At 52.6% G+C, this 14266-nt stretch overlaps 3 protein-coding genes across 5 annotated transcripts in view; 2 read left to right on the forward strand and 1 right to left on the reverse strand.

The window, feature by feature from the left end:
* The window catches only part of LOC131216747 (uncharacterized), a 45105-nt gene extending 36902 nt beyond the window's left edge, over positions 1–8203 (forward strand). For all 3 annotated transcript variants that reach the window (XM_058211316.1, XM_058211314.1, XM_058211315.1), the window contains exons 3-7: positions 4852–5066; positions 5129–5289; positions 5359–5589; positions 5660–5946; positions 6026–8203. In XM_058211316.1, the coding sequence (XP_058067299.1) occupies positions 4852–5066; positions 5129–5289; positions 5359–5589; positions 5660–5946; positions 6026–6384 (1253 nt within the window). In that variant the 3' untranslated portion in view covers positions 6385–8203. The remainder of the gene's footprint in view (positions 1–4851; positions 5067–5128; positions 5290–5358; positions 5590–5659; positions 5947–6025) is intronic.
* Positions 7514–13306, reverse strand: LOC131216746 (uncharacterized). The gene is made up of 5 exons (XM_058211313.1): positions 13176–13306; positions 11928–13045; positions 11781–11840; positions 9556–9786; positions 7514–9475 (listed from the first exon to the last, which is right to left on the reverse strand). Exons 1-5 carry the CDS (start codon positions 13190–13192, stop codon positions 8883–8885), a joined length of 2019 nt encoding a protein of 672 aa, XP_058067296.1. The 5' UTR covers positions 13193–13306; the 3' UTR covers positions 7514–8882.
* Positions 13307–13652: 346 nt separating this feature from the next.
* Positions 13653–14263, forward strand: LOC131214567 (probable prefoldin subunit 4). The gene is made up of 2 exons (XM_058208917.1): positions 13653–13785; positions 13853–14263. The coding sequence occupies exons 1-2, from the start codon at positions 13741–13743 to the stop codon at positions 14222–14224; spliced, it is 417 nt and encodes a 138-aa protein (XP_058064900.1). The 5' UTR covers positions 13653–13740; the 3' UTR covers positions 14225–14263.
* Positions 14264–14266: the final 3 nt, after the last annotated feature.

The raw sequence follows: 14266 nt of genomic DNA on the forward strand, positions 1-14266 counted from the left end.
GACCCGCCAGCATCTTATCGGCTCTCGGACGAGGCTAATTGATAATGCGCCCAACATGGCGCCCAAGGTCGGGCACGGGCGGGCTTCGTGTGGCCGGCGGAGCATAATCACCCATGTTAATTAGGTGGCCCTCGGCAGAGCCCAATGGGAGGCCACCCCACCGTGGCCAATTTGCATAAACGTATGCATCGCGAATTCATGAGCATCGGTTCCGGTGAGAAGAAACAGCCTTAGGGAGCCCCGCTTTATGCTGACCACCCACCAGGAGGCCGCAGGAATGGCCCCCCGTTGGGTGGGCATATTTCACGCGTGCCGAAGCGTGCAGCCTTGTTTCGGTGGCATCGCTAATCAGCTGAGGGTGATCTGATTGCCGGTGAATCGACACGGACGCATAATGAGATCACCGCTGATGATGATGATGATGGATGCTCTTCAGCTTGGCTTACTTGGATGCTGTTTAGTGTTTGAAGAAGAAGAAACAAAACACAATCACACACAGTGCGAAGTGATCTACTTTTCCCTCAAACCCTCAAACTGGACCGATCTGGCCCGGCACCGGCCAGTCCGATGCTATCACGCTCGATAGCGTACGCCGGAGGGGGCACCCCATTTGAGGGCGGGGGGTCAGTAGCACAAAGTTTGGCATGCAAAGATGATGACCTTTTTTGCCCCATCGGCTGCTGACCCAGAACCGGCGAAAGCGCACAAAGCCAGGCGGACTAGCGGACCCGGCGAGCGATTTTCGGGCTTTGTTTCGAGCGCCCCGAATCGAATCCGAAGCGGGGTGGAAAATCGATCAATCAACGCTGATTAAATTATACCAATTTCCGCTGGGAAGAGAAAACACGAGGTGGTAGGGCATCATTTATAAGCCGCCCGCAGCGAGGAATTGCGCTATCGAAAGACAGCAACAAAAGCGACGAACCTGAGATTTTATCAGCTCCACGACCCGGCCCGTCCGGGGTTAAATAATTTCTACCAAAATCAGCGACCTCGGGTTCACGCGAGGATCAAACTGCACGGGAGGAAGCCACTGCTGCATTCGAGATCACCCACCGCACTAATCGGCTTATCCTACATTTCGCTTTTCTGTTTTCGGTTTTCCACCACTTCGGCAACTGGCCGCCGATGGGCTCGCCTCAAGCCCTTGCGAAACAGTGTAACCAAAGTGCTGCCTCCGGCTCATCTCGATAACGACGAGCTGCTGGAGCACCCCTTTCCCGGGTTACAATTAGCCCTAATCGGCCGCACGTCCGGAAGTACCGGACGCTGGAATGCAGCCCGCGAGCCCATCCCAATTGTGGTGGAGGAGGATTTTCACTTCCCCAGATTAGCACGCAAATTAGGGAGCAGCCACGGCGCAGGTCGCCGATGACGTGCAAAGTGAAAACTCGATTGCTCAACCCGAAAACAGCGCAGCGCATTGGATGGTGGAGAAAAGTAGTCCACTTCGGACCCGCCGCCCCGACAAGGTGGGCCCATCAGCAAGGTCCCGAACGCCAGCTGCGGTTCAATGAAAGCATCCGGAAAGCAGAGAACAGGACACCGTTCGTACGAATCTCATTAGCGATCTGCTTACCAAATCGGTGCCCCGCGGAGTCGCTCGGCACCGGATCGGCAGTAATCGGAGAACCGATTACCGATCGCCGCGGGGCATAAACTGCGCCAGTTTGCGAGGGCTATTTCTTGCAAATTAGTTGGACGAACAATTATTTCATGGGTGGGTGGGAGTATTTCAAGGTTTTGTTCCGATTTTTTTTGGTAAAACTACCTAAACGTCATCGTCGGAAAGTATACAACTAGAGATTTCTCTTACCTCGGATATTTTGAAGAGTTTCTGGTACAAAAAAGAAATTCGTCACGATCGTCACTAAATCACTCTAGTGAGTCGTAAAACCGTACTCCTTAACACCAGACCCCAAATTGCATCTTCCCGACAAAGACGCCGGTTGTTTCATTTTAGTATCCTCCCCGTCCGACGTGTTCGGTCGGTTCGGGTCTTTTGATCTTCCAAAGCTCACCAAAAGCATGGGGAGATCACGGAAAATTATTGCCTCAATCGACCCGCCGTGGGCGCACCGCCAAGGGAACGAAACAAATTGAAGCAACACCCCAGGCAGCGAAGGCCAGCGCCGAAAAGAGGATTAGATGGCACACCCAAGTCTCCCCCCGGCTGGGGAGCAAGAAATCATACCGATCACCGACGCCCACCGATTGTGGGTCACAAAACCGAAGCCTAATTTCCATTCATCAGCCACCGACGCGAACCGATGATTCACTCCGATCGGTGCAGTTTCGGTGCGCGGTTCGCTTTGCTCGTATCGCAGCATCCGAGGCCAGAAACGCCCGAAATTCAAATGTCGGGAAATCTCACTTTCTTGCACGCCGTTCCCGATCGCCCGGCGGAATGGGGGCCACTGGGACCGGGCATGGGTTTCCTGGTCAACATTAATTGCAGCGTTTTTTTTTTTTTGCTTCCAATTTCGAACCGGCACCGGCCAGCCCTCCATTTTCCAGATATGCTTTCACTCGCCTCATCCGGTACCGGAATATGGCCGCAAAATTGAACTAATTTATTTTTCTAGAGCAATTACAACCGATCATGATCGATTGCGCTAGAAAACAACATTACACTCGGCTCGGCTCGGCTCGGCTCGGAAGGGAAAGATTCCAACATCCACCGCCCGGCGGCCAATGTCGGCGCACACACGGTTGCGCAAGAAGTGTGTAATGGCGGATCGCTACTACTTCTCGGCCCACTGCACTTGGCCCGGACGACCCAATAGTGGGCCTCACCGCACACGTAATCTGCCAGAGGGGCCGTGCAGTACGGGGCGCCGGTGCCCCGCACATGTTGTGCGCTTGGCCATTTCTGGGACAACGCCAGCCATCGGCAACGGCGGCGCAATGGTGGCGTTTATTCGATTACCGTATCCGGCATCTTTCCGGCATCTGGGGCAGATAATTTGGTGTTCGGTGCGTCCCCGAAACCCGGCCAAACTCCGGCTGACGGCTGCTGGCCGGTCTACAATCGATTGTACAGGTCGGTGAACCGAGCGGACGTATGCTGCGGCAGTATTGGCAGGTTGCCCATGTCGTGCCGATGAGTTGATGATAAGGTTATCCAATGAAGATTGACTTGCGAAAATCGGCAACGCATCGGCGTTTCACCTTACTGCCAACCGGCGACAGTCGGTCCCACTTGCAGCAATCGAACCGGCGGTTGGGAACCGGGAGACGTCGAGGGCCACTTTTGTTGCAGCAAATTGGAGAACGGGAATTAACGATACCGTTCGAGAACGCACCGTGCGCAATCATTCTTAATTTATCTTTATTCCTCCTTCTGTTCGCTTTTGCGGTCAACCCAGGAGACGACTGTCGACATTTGGACGCCGTGATGACGTCGTGTCTTCGAACGTTATCTGCAACGGCGATCCAGATGGTCGATCCGACAGTATCTTCCGACAGAGGAATTTTGATGAGAGCTTGAATTCTTTTGCAGCAATTACATTTACTATAAGAAATTATCGATAAACCCAAATAGAATGTGCATTTATTATCTGAGAACAATTGAAGATATAAATGAGTGAAATGGCTCAAGTGCTTTCGTCGATTATTCTAACCCCTCAAGTGCGCTGGTTAAACAATTTTTTGAAATTACAATTTAGTCTATAACAGTTAATCGCATCATCTACCGGATTTCGAATAACTTTTAGTTTGATAGGCGCCGTTGTAGGTCAAACAATTTCCTCGGAGACCCGTCATCAATCACACCGTCGTGAGCGGTCGTACCTTAATCTGCTGAACGATAGATCCGCCGATAACGGCCGACCACATACCACCGTTGGATATCATTTACTACGTAACGCTTCCGCGTGAGCTCCGCCACTGTCGGAAGGCGTACAAAATGTTCAGCCACCAGCTTTTAATTCAATCACCTTTCTCCGGCGCGGTCCTCAGCAACGCAACGTGCCAAGAGCCCCACGATAAATCGTCCGGGCACCGTTCGGGCGCGTGACACTATCACGCCGACGCCTCGGGATCCCCCTCCCCTATAGGGCCGGCACGGAAGCATAAATCTTCAATGGGCCGATACATGGGAACGATTATGCTTCGCCCCGGCGCTCCGATGACGGGGCTCCGGACGAGTTTCCCACTCAGCACGCTCCCTCACACACGAAGCCCTCGGCGCAGACGTTGAAAGCGGCGCGCAGAAGGTGATGCGATAATAGGCGCCTCGGAAATGGCGTCCCATTAGCACCTAGGAAGGGCACCGAGCGCACGCCAAGAACGGATCGCGGCGATCGCCGGCTGCACCACCTCGAGACGGATGCGTCTGGTGCAGAAGGGAGCATCCCACGAGCTGCGGTCTTGGTGTTTGATTGGGCTAAGCTTCACAGCGTGTGAAGGATGCTATAATAATAATTATAAATCCTTTCTCTTCTGGCATCGAAGAGCCACCGACCGCGCTCGGACAATTAACCATTGGAGATGCAATCTGTTTCTAATTCAAATATTTATGATAATCGTGTGGGACTGAAAGGAGGTTGGAATTCTACGTGCCACCCAAACGGCGCACTGCGGTGCGCATGCGGTCTACCAACGGTGTGCTAATTAATGTGGGAACTTACGGAATGATCAGAAAGTTGTTTCCAATTGTGGATAATTGGATAAAAGTGCGCGGCTCCATCATATCGAAGAATCATTCCGTCGAAGAATCATTCAAACAAAAATAGTGTGTTGAGCGATCCTTGGATTCAGTGTTTTCCCTTTTTCGCTGCTTTACAGTTTTGCGATCCGATGAAATTTCTTGATCCTAATGTGGCCCCATTTTGTTTCCCACCCTTCCAGCAACCCACAAGGTGACGTGCGCCGATGACACGATGCGAGTGGACGTCGCCCTACCGACGAGTAACTTTTCGCAAGAATTCGTGTACCTCGATGGCATGAAGGGCTACCCGGATCCCAAGTGCCGGCCAGCGATACGCGAAAACCTGGCCGTGTTCGAGCTGTCCCTGACCAACATCTACGACTGCGGGGTGACGCGTGTGATCAACCAAATTACGGTATGGCCCGACCGGAGCATTCGAACCGGAACCGAATCGTTTCATTCAGTCATTTATTGCAGGGCAAAAAAGTGTTCTACCATCGGATCATCGTCGAAGGCGAACAGGAGGAGTCGGGCAAGGAGATCGTGAGCGTGAAGTGCATCACGGCCGGGCCGAGCTACAACGTGACGCACGGTATCGTCAAACGAGACGTGCTCCCGCCTGGCTTCCAGGAACCGGAGTAAGTAGACACGATCGCCTCGGCTCACCGTTTGCATGAGAATCACGCACAAATCGTTCCCACACCCAGGGACCTCGAAATAACGACCTCCATCACGGAGAACGCTCCGGAACCGTCGCTCGGAATCGCCATCCGGCAGGGCGACAAACTGGTGTCTGGCGATCTGAACGTCAGCCCCGGAGCGCACCTGCAGATGGAGATCTTCCTCGACAATCGTTCGGCACCGATCTATGGTCTCGGGGTGAACTACATGCTCGTGACGGACACCAAGTACCAGGAGGAGACGATCATCTTCAACGGGTTAGTTGCCAGCTTTGGGGGGACAGCGATGCAGTACAATGCACTGTTCGGTGTCATTTGTCTTCCGCAGCTGCTCGGTGGATCCGTATCTGTTCGAAAACTTCAACACCGTCGACGGTGACCTGCTGGCGGCCAAGTTCCGTGCGTTCAAGTTTCCCGAATCGACATACGTCCAGTTCCGCGGAACGGTCAACGTGTGCGTGGACCGCTGCAAGGGTGTGATCTGCAGCAACGGCCAGACCGCCTTCGGGCGCCGCAAGCGCGAAGTGAGCCAAGCACCGGCCGATCCGAACAAGATCTACGAAGTGACGATGACCACCTTCATCAAAGTGAACTACGACGAGAACGCTGACCAAAGTAAGGGCCCGCAGTGGTTGAGGGCAAACACTTGCCACCGGGCAACCGGATAACATCATGTTCTTTCTCCGTCCCACAGAGACCGTGTCGGAGATCGATCAGAAGATTCGCCAGCTGAAGCTCACTAACCAGAAGCTGGCCCGGAACAGCCGTGCCGGTAACGTGTTCGAAAGTATTCACGTTCCGCCACGTGCGCCAGATGCGGAACAACCGGCGGTCATGTCATCACCCGCTCCGGCACCGCCAGTGGCCGACAACGAGAACGCCAAGGTCGAGGAAACGATCCTGTTCCGGGAAGTGATCACCCGACAGGAGGCAGCGTTCGACGACGCTACCACCGATGGAGTCAGCGAAGCCAACCGTCGGATCCAGCATCCGGTAGCTCTCGCGGTCGTACTACTAGCTCTCGGAGCTGCGCTATCTTCTTTGCGCCATTGAAATGCCACGATCATCACGATTTCTGCAACACCACGATCATCGCGATCACAGACATGGCGAACTAACAGAATCGAAACACGCGCAATGCAGTGTGGCACTTGCGTACGTTGCATCCCAGCGCAATTTCGGAGCAGAGAGCCACGAACACAAGCAATGTAAATAGACTAAACTAATCGGCACGACAAGCTTCTACGGGCGGACAGCAGCTTTTAGTTTTAGCAGGCAGCTTTTAGATTTATAGGCTACACAGTTGACAGTTGGCCAGCTATCGTTCGCTAACCCTCCCCCCCGGAGTGGGAGAGATAGAGAGAGAGTACGACAAATTAGTGACTAATACATGTGGCGAACGTTGGCGTTGTTTGAAAAACGAGGAGGTGGCGTTCGGCGGTGCACATGTAATAATTTATCACCACCCACTGACGAGAATGCATTTTCACCGATCATCGATTCGAAATCGTTTCAAACCCAATGTGCCCCGACGAGTGGGGGACACGGAGACCGGTGCAAACGGTGCAACCGGAAACGCGCGTGGCTTAACTTTTAAATTGTAACAACGCAACGCACTTGCGCAGCACTAGGGTAGGGAGCTGATCGGTGGCAAAGGGCTGTACGATCGCAAGCAGTGCCCCTTTGGCACCGAGTACGATAAGAGTATGCTAGTCTAATTACGGTTTAACTGAGCGGAGCAAAGAACTGATACTAGAGAGAGAATGAGAGAGAGCGACGTGCGTAACACGTTCAGGCGAGGCTTCCCGCGCGCCCGGGGAGATCTAAGCGACCAGGGGCTGGGGCTTAGTACCAGGCAAAACATCAGCGATCGGTGCGTAAGATTTGAACTGGAGCACGGTATCACACGGTAGAAAATTATTGCTTTCCACTACTAATCTTACCGCCAGTGGCGAAAACGCGGTCAAACGGCGAGAGTAGCGCGCGGTGGCGCTGAAACGTGCCTAGACGCGACCGCGCTAACTTAACGACTAACGGAAACAGAAATGTGAAAAAATTTGGTGAACACAAGCGAACTAGACAATAAATCTAACAGTAAACACTAAACATACGGGAAGCCCTATTCAAGCTTTCAACCGCAGCGATGGGATGAAAGAAATCGGATTTATTGATCGGCCGGCGTGAAAAGGTGCACGTGTTTTGAATATCTAACTCTAACTCTTAAACTCCACCATCTTAAAATACATCGTTACACATTCGTACATTTATTCATATCGAAACATTATGTTAGATAAAGGTAAACATACAGGTAGTCAAACCGTTTCAAACATTTCTCGTTCTCCTCTCCGGCATACGCAGTTTGCTTCCGTTTCCTTCCGAAACAGCATCATGGCGGATTCGGTTCCCTCTCGTATTTGCGGACCCCTTAATTCCTATTTCGCTTGTTTTCAACCTATGGGCTAGGGTGTCGAATTAAAAAACATAACTTGTAATGCTGGTTATTTACTTCACTAGTTCGAAACATACAAAAACGGTGTTGCTCGTAGTTACTGAAACCACAATGCCGTTCAAGGGTTCTGAGATAGTAAAATGGGGGTATCCATAGCACGTACAAAAGTAACTGTGAGGGCAGCAGGAGGTCAAAGCAACGGCAACAACCAGTCAACTCACTATCACCGTCCTGTGTTTCTCTCGGTCTCTCTATCTCTCTCCCTCTCTCTCTCTCTGTTTAATGTGATTTTATCAAAGCTGTTGACTAAATTACAGTATGCCACGGTCTCGTGTTACCACGTGTTCACTTCGGGTTGCTTCGGTTGCTGTGCAGATTTGAGAGTTCTTACTCCGGAGGGGCTCTTAGGAGTAACCCACAAAATAAGGCTTATGAACGAAAAATTCATGCATCCGTGATCGAACTTCATCTCTAGCTTGGGTTAGCAAAAACATTTCTTCTCTCATCTTCGATTAAATAGGATAATGCATATAAAACTACGTGGCGAGAGTCATCTTTTAGTTTGCGACTCACTAAAAGAATCATTAGTCAATTGTAACATCTATGCTACTAACTTCACATCTCTCTCTCTCTCTCTTTTCTCTCTCTCCTTTTCTCTTTCTCTCTAAGCTCTCGGGGAACTGGAGCTGTGGTCAGTTTTTTTTGCGGGTGCAGAAGCGATAAAATTGCACTGGCCACCGACCGTAACACTAACGTCCACAGGTGAAGTGTACAGTGGTAGGAATTGATTCGATTGTTCAATTTGCTGCTAATACCTCAAAGATGATTGGGCGACGAATAGATTTGGCGGATAATTTGTCGAGCCAGGAAGAGGACAGGAACTGCGAAATGGAAACCCTTTGGTTCATACCCTAAAGTTTTCTTTTTTTGTATAAAAATTAAGTTCTTCTCGTTCCATACATTCCCCTTTAAGTTTGTACCTCGACATTCACGGAGCGTTGTTTTTGCTGTCGATAGGGTCCTGTGAGGCAGAAGCCAGGCCACTTACGCATCTCACTCCTGCTTCGTCGTTGTATATTTCGCACTGTGGCCACGCCACGCTCTAGTAGCGATCGTACGAAGATTTTCTTCCATTTCCGTTGCTACCGGAACCATACCGACGGCCGCCGCTACGGCTCCGGCTGCGGCTTCGGCTGTGCCGACGGCGATCGCGATCCCGCTCCCTGTCACGTTCCCGGTCGCGATCCCGTTCGCGTTCCTTCTCGCGGTCACCACGGTCCGATCGATTCCGGTCCCGGCTCGGCGATCGCCCGCCATTGCGTTGCTCGCGACCATTGCGTCGCCCAACGGGACTGCGATTTGGTGGGGAGCGCGACGGTTTCCGTGTCACTGGCAGTAAGCGGCGCCTGCTAGGACTACGACTGCGGCGCGGGCTTCGCGGGCTGCGCCGGTTATCTCTCGATACACTGCGCCGTCCCACACTCGCTCCCCTGCCCCTGTCCCGACGCCCAACCGACTGACGGCGAATCGACCGCGAGCGGGAACGAGACGCGGGTGATCGTCGTCTCTCTGGTAGACGGCCGCGAGCGACGGGGGAACGTGACCGGCGCCCGACTGGCGATCGTGATCGGCTGTTGGACCGCGAACGAGAGGATCGTCGTTCGCGTGGGTAGCGCGAAATCATATGGCGATTACCTAGGGAGACACAGAGGACGAGAGAGACAGAGGGTCATCCACACGAACACCGTTTGGGGGCCAAACTCGCAGCCCCTTACCTCTGGTTTTGAGCTTCATGTTCGCCAGCTCGACCAACTTCGGGTTGATAACTTGCTTCGCTTCTTTCAGCACATCGATCAGATCGCGCGCCTTGGCTGCGTTGTTTGGAGTGAAGAAAGTGTACGCAGTGCCCGTGTTGTCGCATCTTCCCGTACGTCCGATACGATGAATGTAGTCCTCTGACGTGGTTGGAAAGTCAAAGTTGATCACGAACTTTACATCGTCCACGTCTACGCCATTCGAAACGACAAAGGGAGAGAAAGATCGAGAAAAGCATGGTATAAATGTTGGAATCGAATCTGCAGCAGCGTCAACGTTTCCCTACAACACTAGTCGGAAGCTTCCGTACAACACACGGAACGGGTGCTGACTCACGCTCTCGAGCCCTCAACCTGCTCACCCTCTCGAGCCCTTGCGTATCGTGTCACGTGAAAATGGGTTTTTGATGGTGATTTTGGTTGATTGAAAAAATCATAATTGTCGATCGGTCGAATGGAGTGTATTGTAAACCAAAACACAAAGCGATAACGGCGTGAAACCATGAGAAAGGAATAATCAACAAAACGATCAGTAAAAGAATCGCGCCGTGGCGAGTAGAGTGGCTCTTGCGTTATGTTTTCCGATGTCCGTCTGTCCGCTGACTCCGTAGGGGTACGGGTCAACAGAAACAAACAGTGTTGGCGTCTGCTTAATGCTACACTGTCTTCTCGCCTTCTTATCCTTTCCGCTAACCGCCACACGCCGTCCAGCAAACAGCAGAGCGCCGGTGGGCAGCCACCCTTCACCGCAATCCCAACGGAGCAACCCGAAGGAGCACAAGAAGAGAAAGGTGCAGTCCAGAGTGGCCGACGACGGCCTTGCCAGGCTTCCCGCCGGGCCAGCAGAAGAGGGTGCAGGTACCGGATTCGAGAAGTAGCGACGAGGAGCGCCACTACTGTCTTTGAAGCCGATCGTGTGCACCATCGTCACCAACGAGGTTACCGCCGGCACGAACTGTCGCCGCTACCGCCACCGCCACACACTGACTCCCCTGCTTTGCCGTCTTGTCCTCCGTTTCCAGACCACACAGAACGGCGAACCCGGCGACGATGATGCTCGCTCCGTAGCACTAACCTCGAGCTTTCGAGAGTATCCCTTTTCCCGGTATGTCATCGTAACTAAGATGATCCGATTGTTGGTCAAGGAGTCGTGCCTCGTTGCCGTGAATGGTGTTGGTGGTGTTGGTGGTGCTGATGGTAGTAGTGGTGCACGGGAGCAGTAGCAGCAGCAGCGACAGTGCACCAACAGTGAAGAACGGCAAGAGGAAAACGGCCGACGCAACGTCCGACTGCTCCTACCCAAGCCGGGTGCGGTCGCGATCGCCGAACGAGCGACGTGGAACGCCGTGACATCGGCGTTCGTTGCGTCGATCGCGTCGGCTTCCGGTAGTCTGTTTGCTGGCCGCTCTTCGTCACAGCGATGTGGCGCACTCCGCCGGACGACCCACCGCCGTAGCAAGATCACCGCACGTTATCGCGTCCGCGGACGACAGACGGGAGAACGGTGCTGGACGATGCATGGCATGGCTGTCTGGTGGCGACGCGGTGTTGCCATGTTGGTGGGAATGTAGGGAACCGGGCCGGCCACAGGGCGTACTGGCCACGTGGCCGCTTGTGAACGCCCCCTCTCCTCACCCCGCACCATTTCGCACGCAACGAAACGGCAGCGTCAATTGGTTGGCGTCAATATTTCTCCGCCAAAACCCAACGCCAGTTCTGCTACCGGGCGCAACGGCCGGGCTGCGGAACCGACGCTTCTCTTCAAGGCAGACGAGATTGTGTGCCTCTGGAAGGATAGAATGGGAGGCCAAGTTTTACTCGTTAGCTTTCGTGAGAAATGGTGTCGGCTAAGTGATAGGCATATGGATCGGCAGGCACATTCGCATCCCGCCAACAGATGGAGGTCACTGGAAAAAGGGGTTAAATATATTTTTGCTAACGCTACGTACTCCCGTGTCCGGGGAGCCTTCTGGAGTCGATCAGAGCAAGGAGCTAGGACCGCGGCTAGGCCGTTGCATAGGGAAACGATCGCAGCGTCTGACCTACCTTATCTGGCCACTTGCGAAACTGTGCCACATTATGATACCTTCCTCTATCTTCTCACTATAAATTGATCGGTTCTTTGGCAGTGCAAAAATTCTAGTAGCAAAATGCAGAGTACATCAAGCAAGGCATAAACTACTCACCAAGTCCTCGGGCTGCTACATCGGTTGCAATCAAGATCGGTGTCCTCCCGGATCGGAATGCTGCAAAGGAAAGGGAGGTAAAGAGCAAAAAAAAAAATGTTGCAGACCACTCCCAAACCGATCCAACTCTGAAGCTGACCAACGTACACTTTAACGTTGAATCGCGCTCGTTCTGCGATTTGTCCCCGTGAATGCAGCGGGCTGGCCATCCATCGCGCTTCACCTTGCGCGTAATGTCGTCGACCCGCTTCTTCGTCTCGATAAAGATAATCGTTTTGCACTCCTTCTCGGCCATTATCTCGCGGAGCAGGATGCTAAGCTTGGCCTCTTTCTCCGACTCCTGGCACACGTCGATAATCTGGAGAATGTTGTGGTTGGCCGCCAGCTTCAGCGAGCCCACGTTGATCTGTGCGTAGTCCTTTAGATAGTCCTTAACCAACCGTGCCACCACGTCCGGCCACGTGGCCGACCACATGAGCGTCTGGCGATCGGGTCTGATCTGCTCAATGATTGTGCGTATCTGCGGCTCGAAACCCATGTCCAACATGCGATCTGCTTCGTCCAGCACGAGGTACGAGCAACGCCGCAGGTTCGTCTGGTTTGTTGACAGGAAATCAATCAACCGGCCCGGCGTGGCGATGACAATCTCCACGCCATACTCGAGGTCGTCCTGCTGCTTACGCTTTTTACCCCCGCCAAACAGACACGTGTTCTTGTACTTCAGTGCACGCCCAAAATCGTCGGCCACCTGTTTGATCTGCTGGGCAAGTTCTCGGGTAGGGGACAGTATCAGGGCGATCGGTCCGTCTCCGCGCCGCAAACGCGGCTGCTGGTCGATGTGGATTAGGGCCGGTATCAGGTACGACAGCGTCTTACCCGAGCCCGTCTTCGCGATGCCGACCATATCGCGGCCGGAAAGGGCAATTGGCCAGCCTTGTGCCTGGATTGGTGTCGGCGTCGTAAAGCCGGCGTATCGGAGCTCGTCGATTATTTCCGCCGGAAAACCACTCTCCTCGAAGGTGAATATCGGGTCCGGTAGCTCACGCCCCTTGGTCGTTATCTCCTTCGATCGCCGCCACTCGGAAACTTCGCGCTCCGATCGCCGATAAGTGGCTTTAGAGCGGTAAGGTTCCCGTACAACGGATTCCAGCTTCAGCTGCGACCACTGCACTGGGCGGAGCGATTGCACCTTACCGATCTCATACCGACTGGCCGGTGGACCTCCACCACGTCCGCGGAGTGGGCTGCGGCTTCGGCTACGTCGCCTGTGCGTCGTGAGAAAGAAGAATTATCGATCGCGTTAGTATCTATGAGCGGATTCGATTAATGTTACAATGTTTGCGTAAACAAGCAAACGAAGATATGCATCCAAAACACCGCAGAACTTCTCCTTACCTTCCATTACGACTCATCGTTTCACCGAAAACAAATACTCTACGTAGCTGTTCTCCAACCGAAAAGCGACGAGACACCGCGCGTTCAGACCAAAACTGTCTCTATTTTCTGATAAAACTGCAAAAGTGAAAGAGTTTCTGCGAAACAGCGACCTAAGCAAGAATTTTCCTTCGCCCTTTGCATTTGCTGCTGGCGAGAAAAACTGTCATCGATGCACAATTCGGTCGCCACGCTGCCCAATGGCGGTGTACTTTTCTGAACAATACTGGGCACAGCTGTGCAACACTGTACGACGTAACCCTTTTCGATAAATGCTTATTCCAAGAGAACGTTTTCAGTATCGTTTTCCACTCAATGCTATTCGAGTCACTATCTAAACGAATAAATTATTAAATTATAAATTAAACGATTTCCACGATTTGCCGCATTGCTTTCCTTGTTTACAGCGGTACCAAACAGCATCATTTTGACAGTTGCGAATGCTTTGTTGCGTTGCCGTTCGCTCCTCTAAAATCGCCAAAACGTGAGTGAAAAATAAACCGAGACGAAAGGATCGCATTTAGTTATGGCTACAAAGGCGGAAAATAAATCAAAGGGTACTTTTCAACCGGTAAGCAGTGTTTCCGCCCAATGCCATGGACACCGGCGTTTATTGACCCTCGTTGTGCCCTTTTTAGGACTCAGATGTTCACATCACGTACGAAGACCAAATGAAGATAAATAAGTTTGCCAACTATAACGCCAAGGTGGACGATCTCAAGGAAGAGCTGAAGATCAAACAGAACGAGCTGAAAAACCTTGAGGAAGCGGGCGATGAGGTCGATCTTCTGGACGACGATGTGCCGATAGCGTTTCTGATGGGAGAAGTGTTCATGTCGCACAACCAATCGAAAACGCTCGAGCTGCTCGCGGAGGCAAAGGATAAGAAGAAAAAAGAGATCGACACCATCCAGAAGACGTCCCGCGACCTACAGGCACAAATGACCGAACTCAAGCAGTACTTGTACGGCCGGTTCGGCAACAATATCCATTTGGAAAACGACGAATAAAACCGGAGAAGTCGAATCGAAGCAATGGATTTGCGGTAATTG

Source organism: Anopheles bellator, chromosome 1 (genome assembly GCF_943735745.2).
Source record: "Anopheles bellator chromosome 1, idAnoBellAS_SP24_06.2, whole genome shotgun sequence".
In the NCBI taxonomy this organism is placed as follows: domain Eukaryota; kingdom Metazoa; phylum Arthropoda; class Insecta; order Diptera; family Culicidae; genus Anopheles; species Anopheles bellator.

Bases quoted from the DNA above. Each gene is read 5' to 3' on its own strand.
- LOC131216746 (XM_058211313.1), bottom strand. The intron at 11,841-11,927 runs GTACGTTGGTCA...TTTCCTTTGCAG, and splicing joins GCGCGATTCAACGTTAAAGT to CATTCCGATCCGGGAGGACA. The intron at 9,476-9,555 runs GTAAGGGGCTGC...GTGTCTCCCTAG, and splicing joins CATGAAGCTCAAAACCAGAG to GTAATCGCCATATGATTTCG.
- LOC131214567 (XM_058208917.1), top strand. From the start codon at position 13,741: ATGGCTACAAAGGCGGAAAATAAATCAAAGGGTACTTTTCAACCG. The intron at 13,786-13,852 runs GTAAGCAGTGTT...TGCCCTTTTTAG, and splicing joins CAAAGGGTACTTTTCAACCG to GACTCAGATGTTCACATCAC.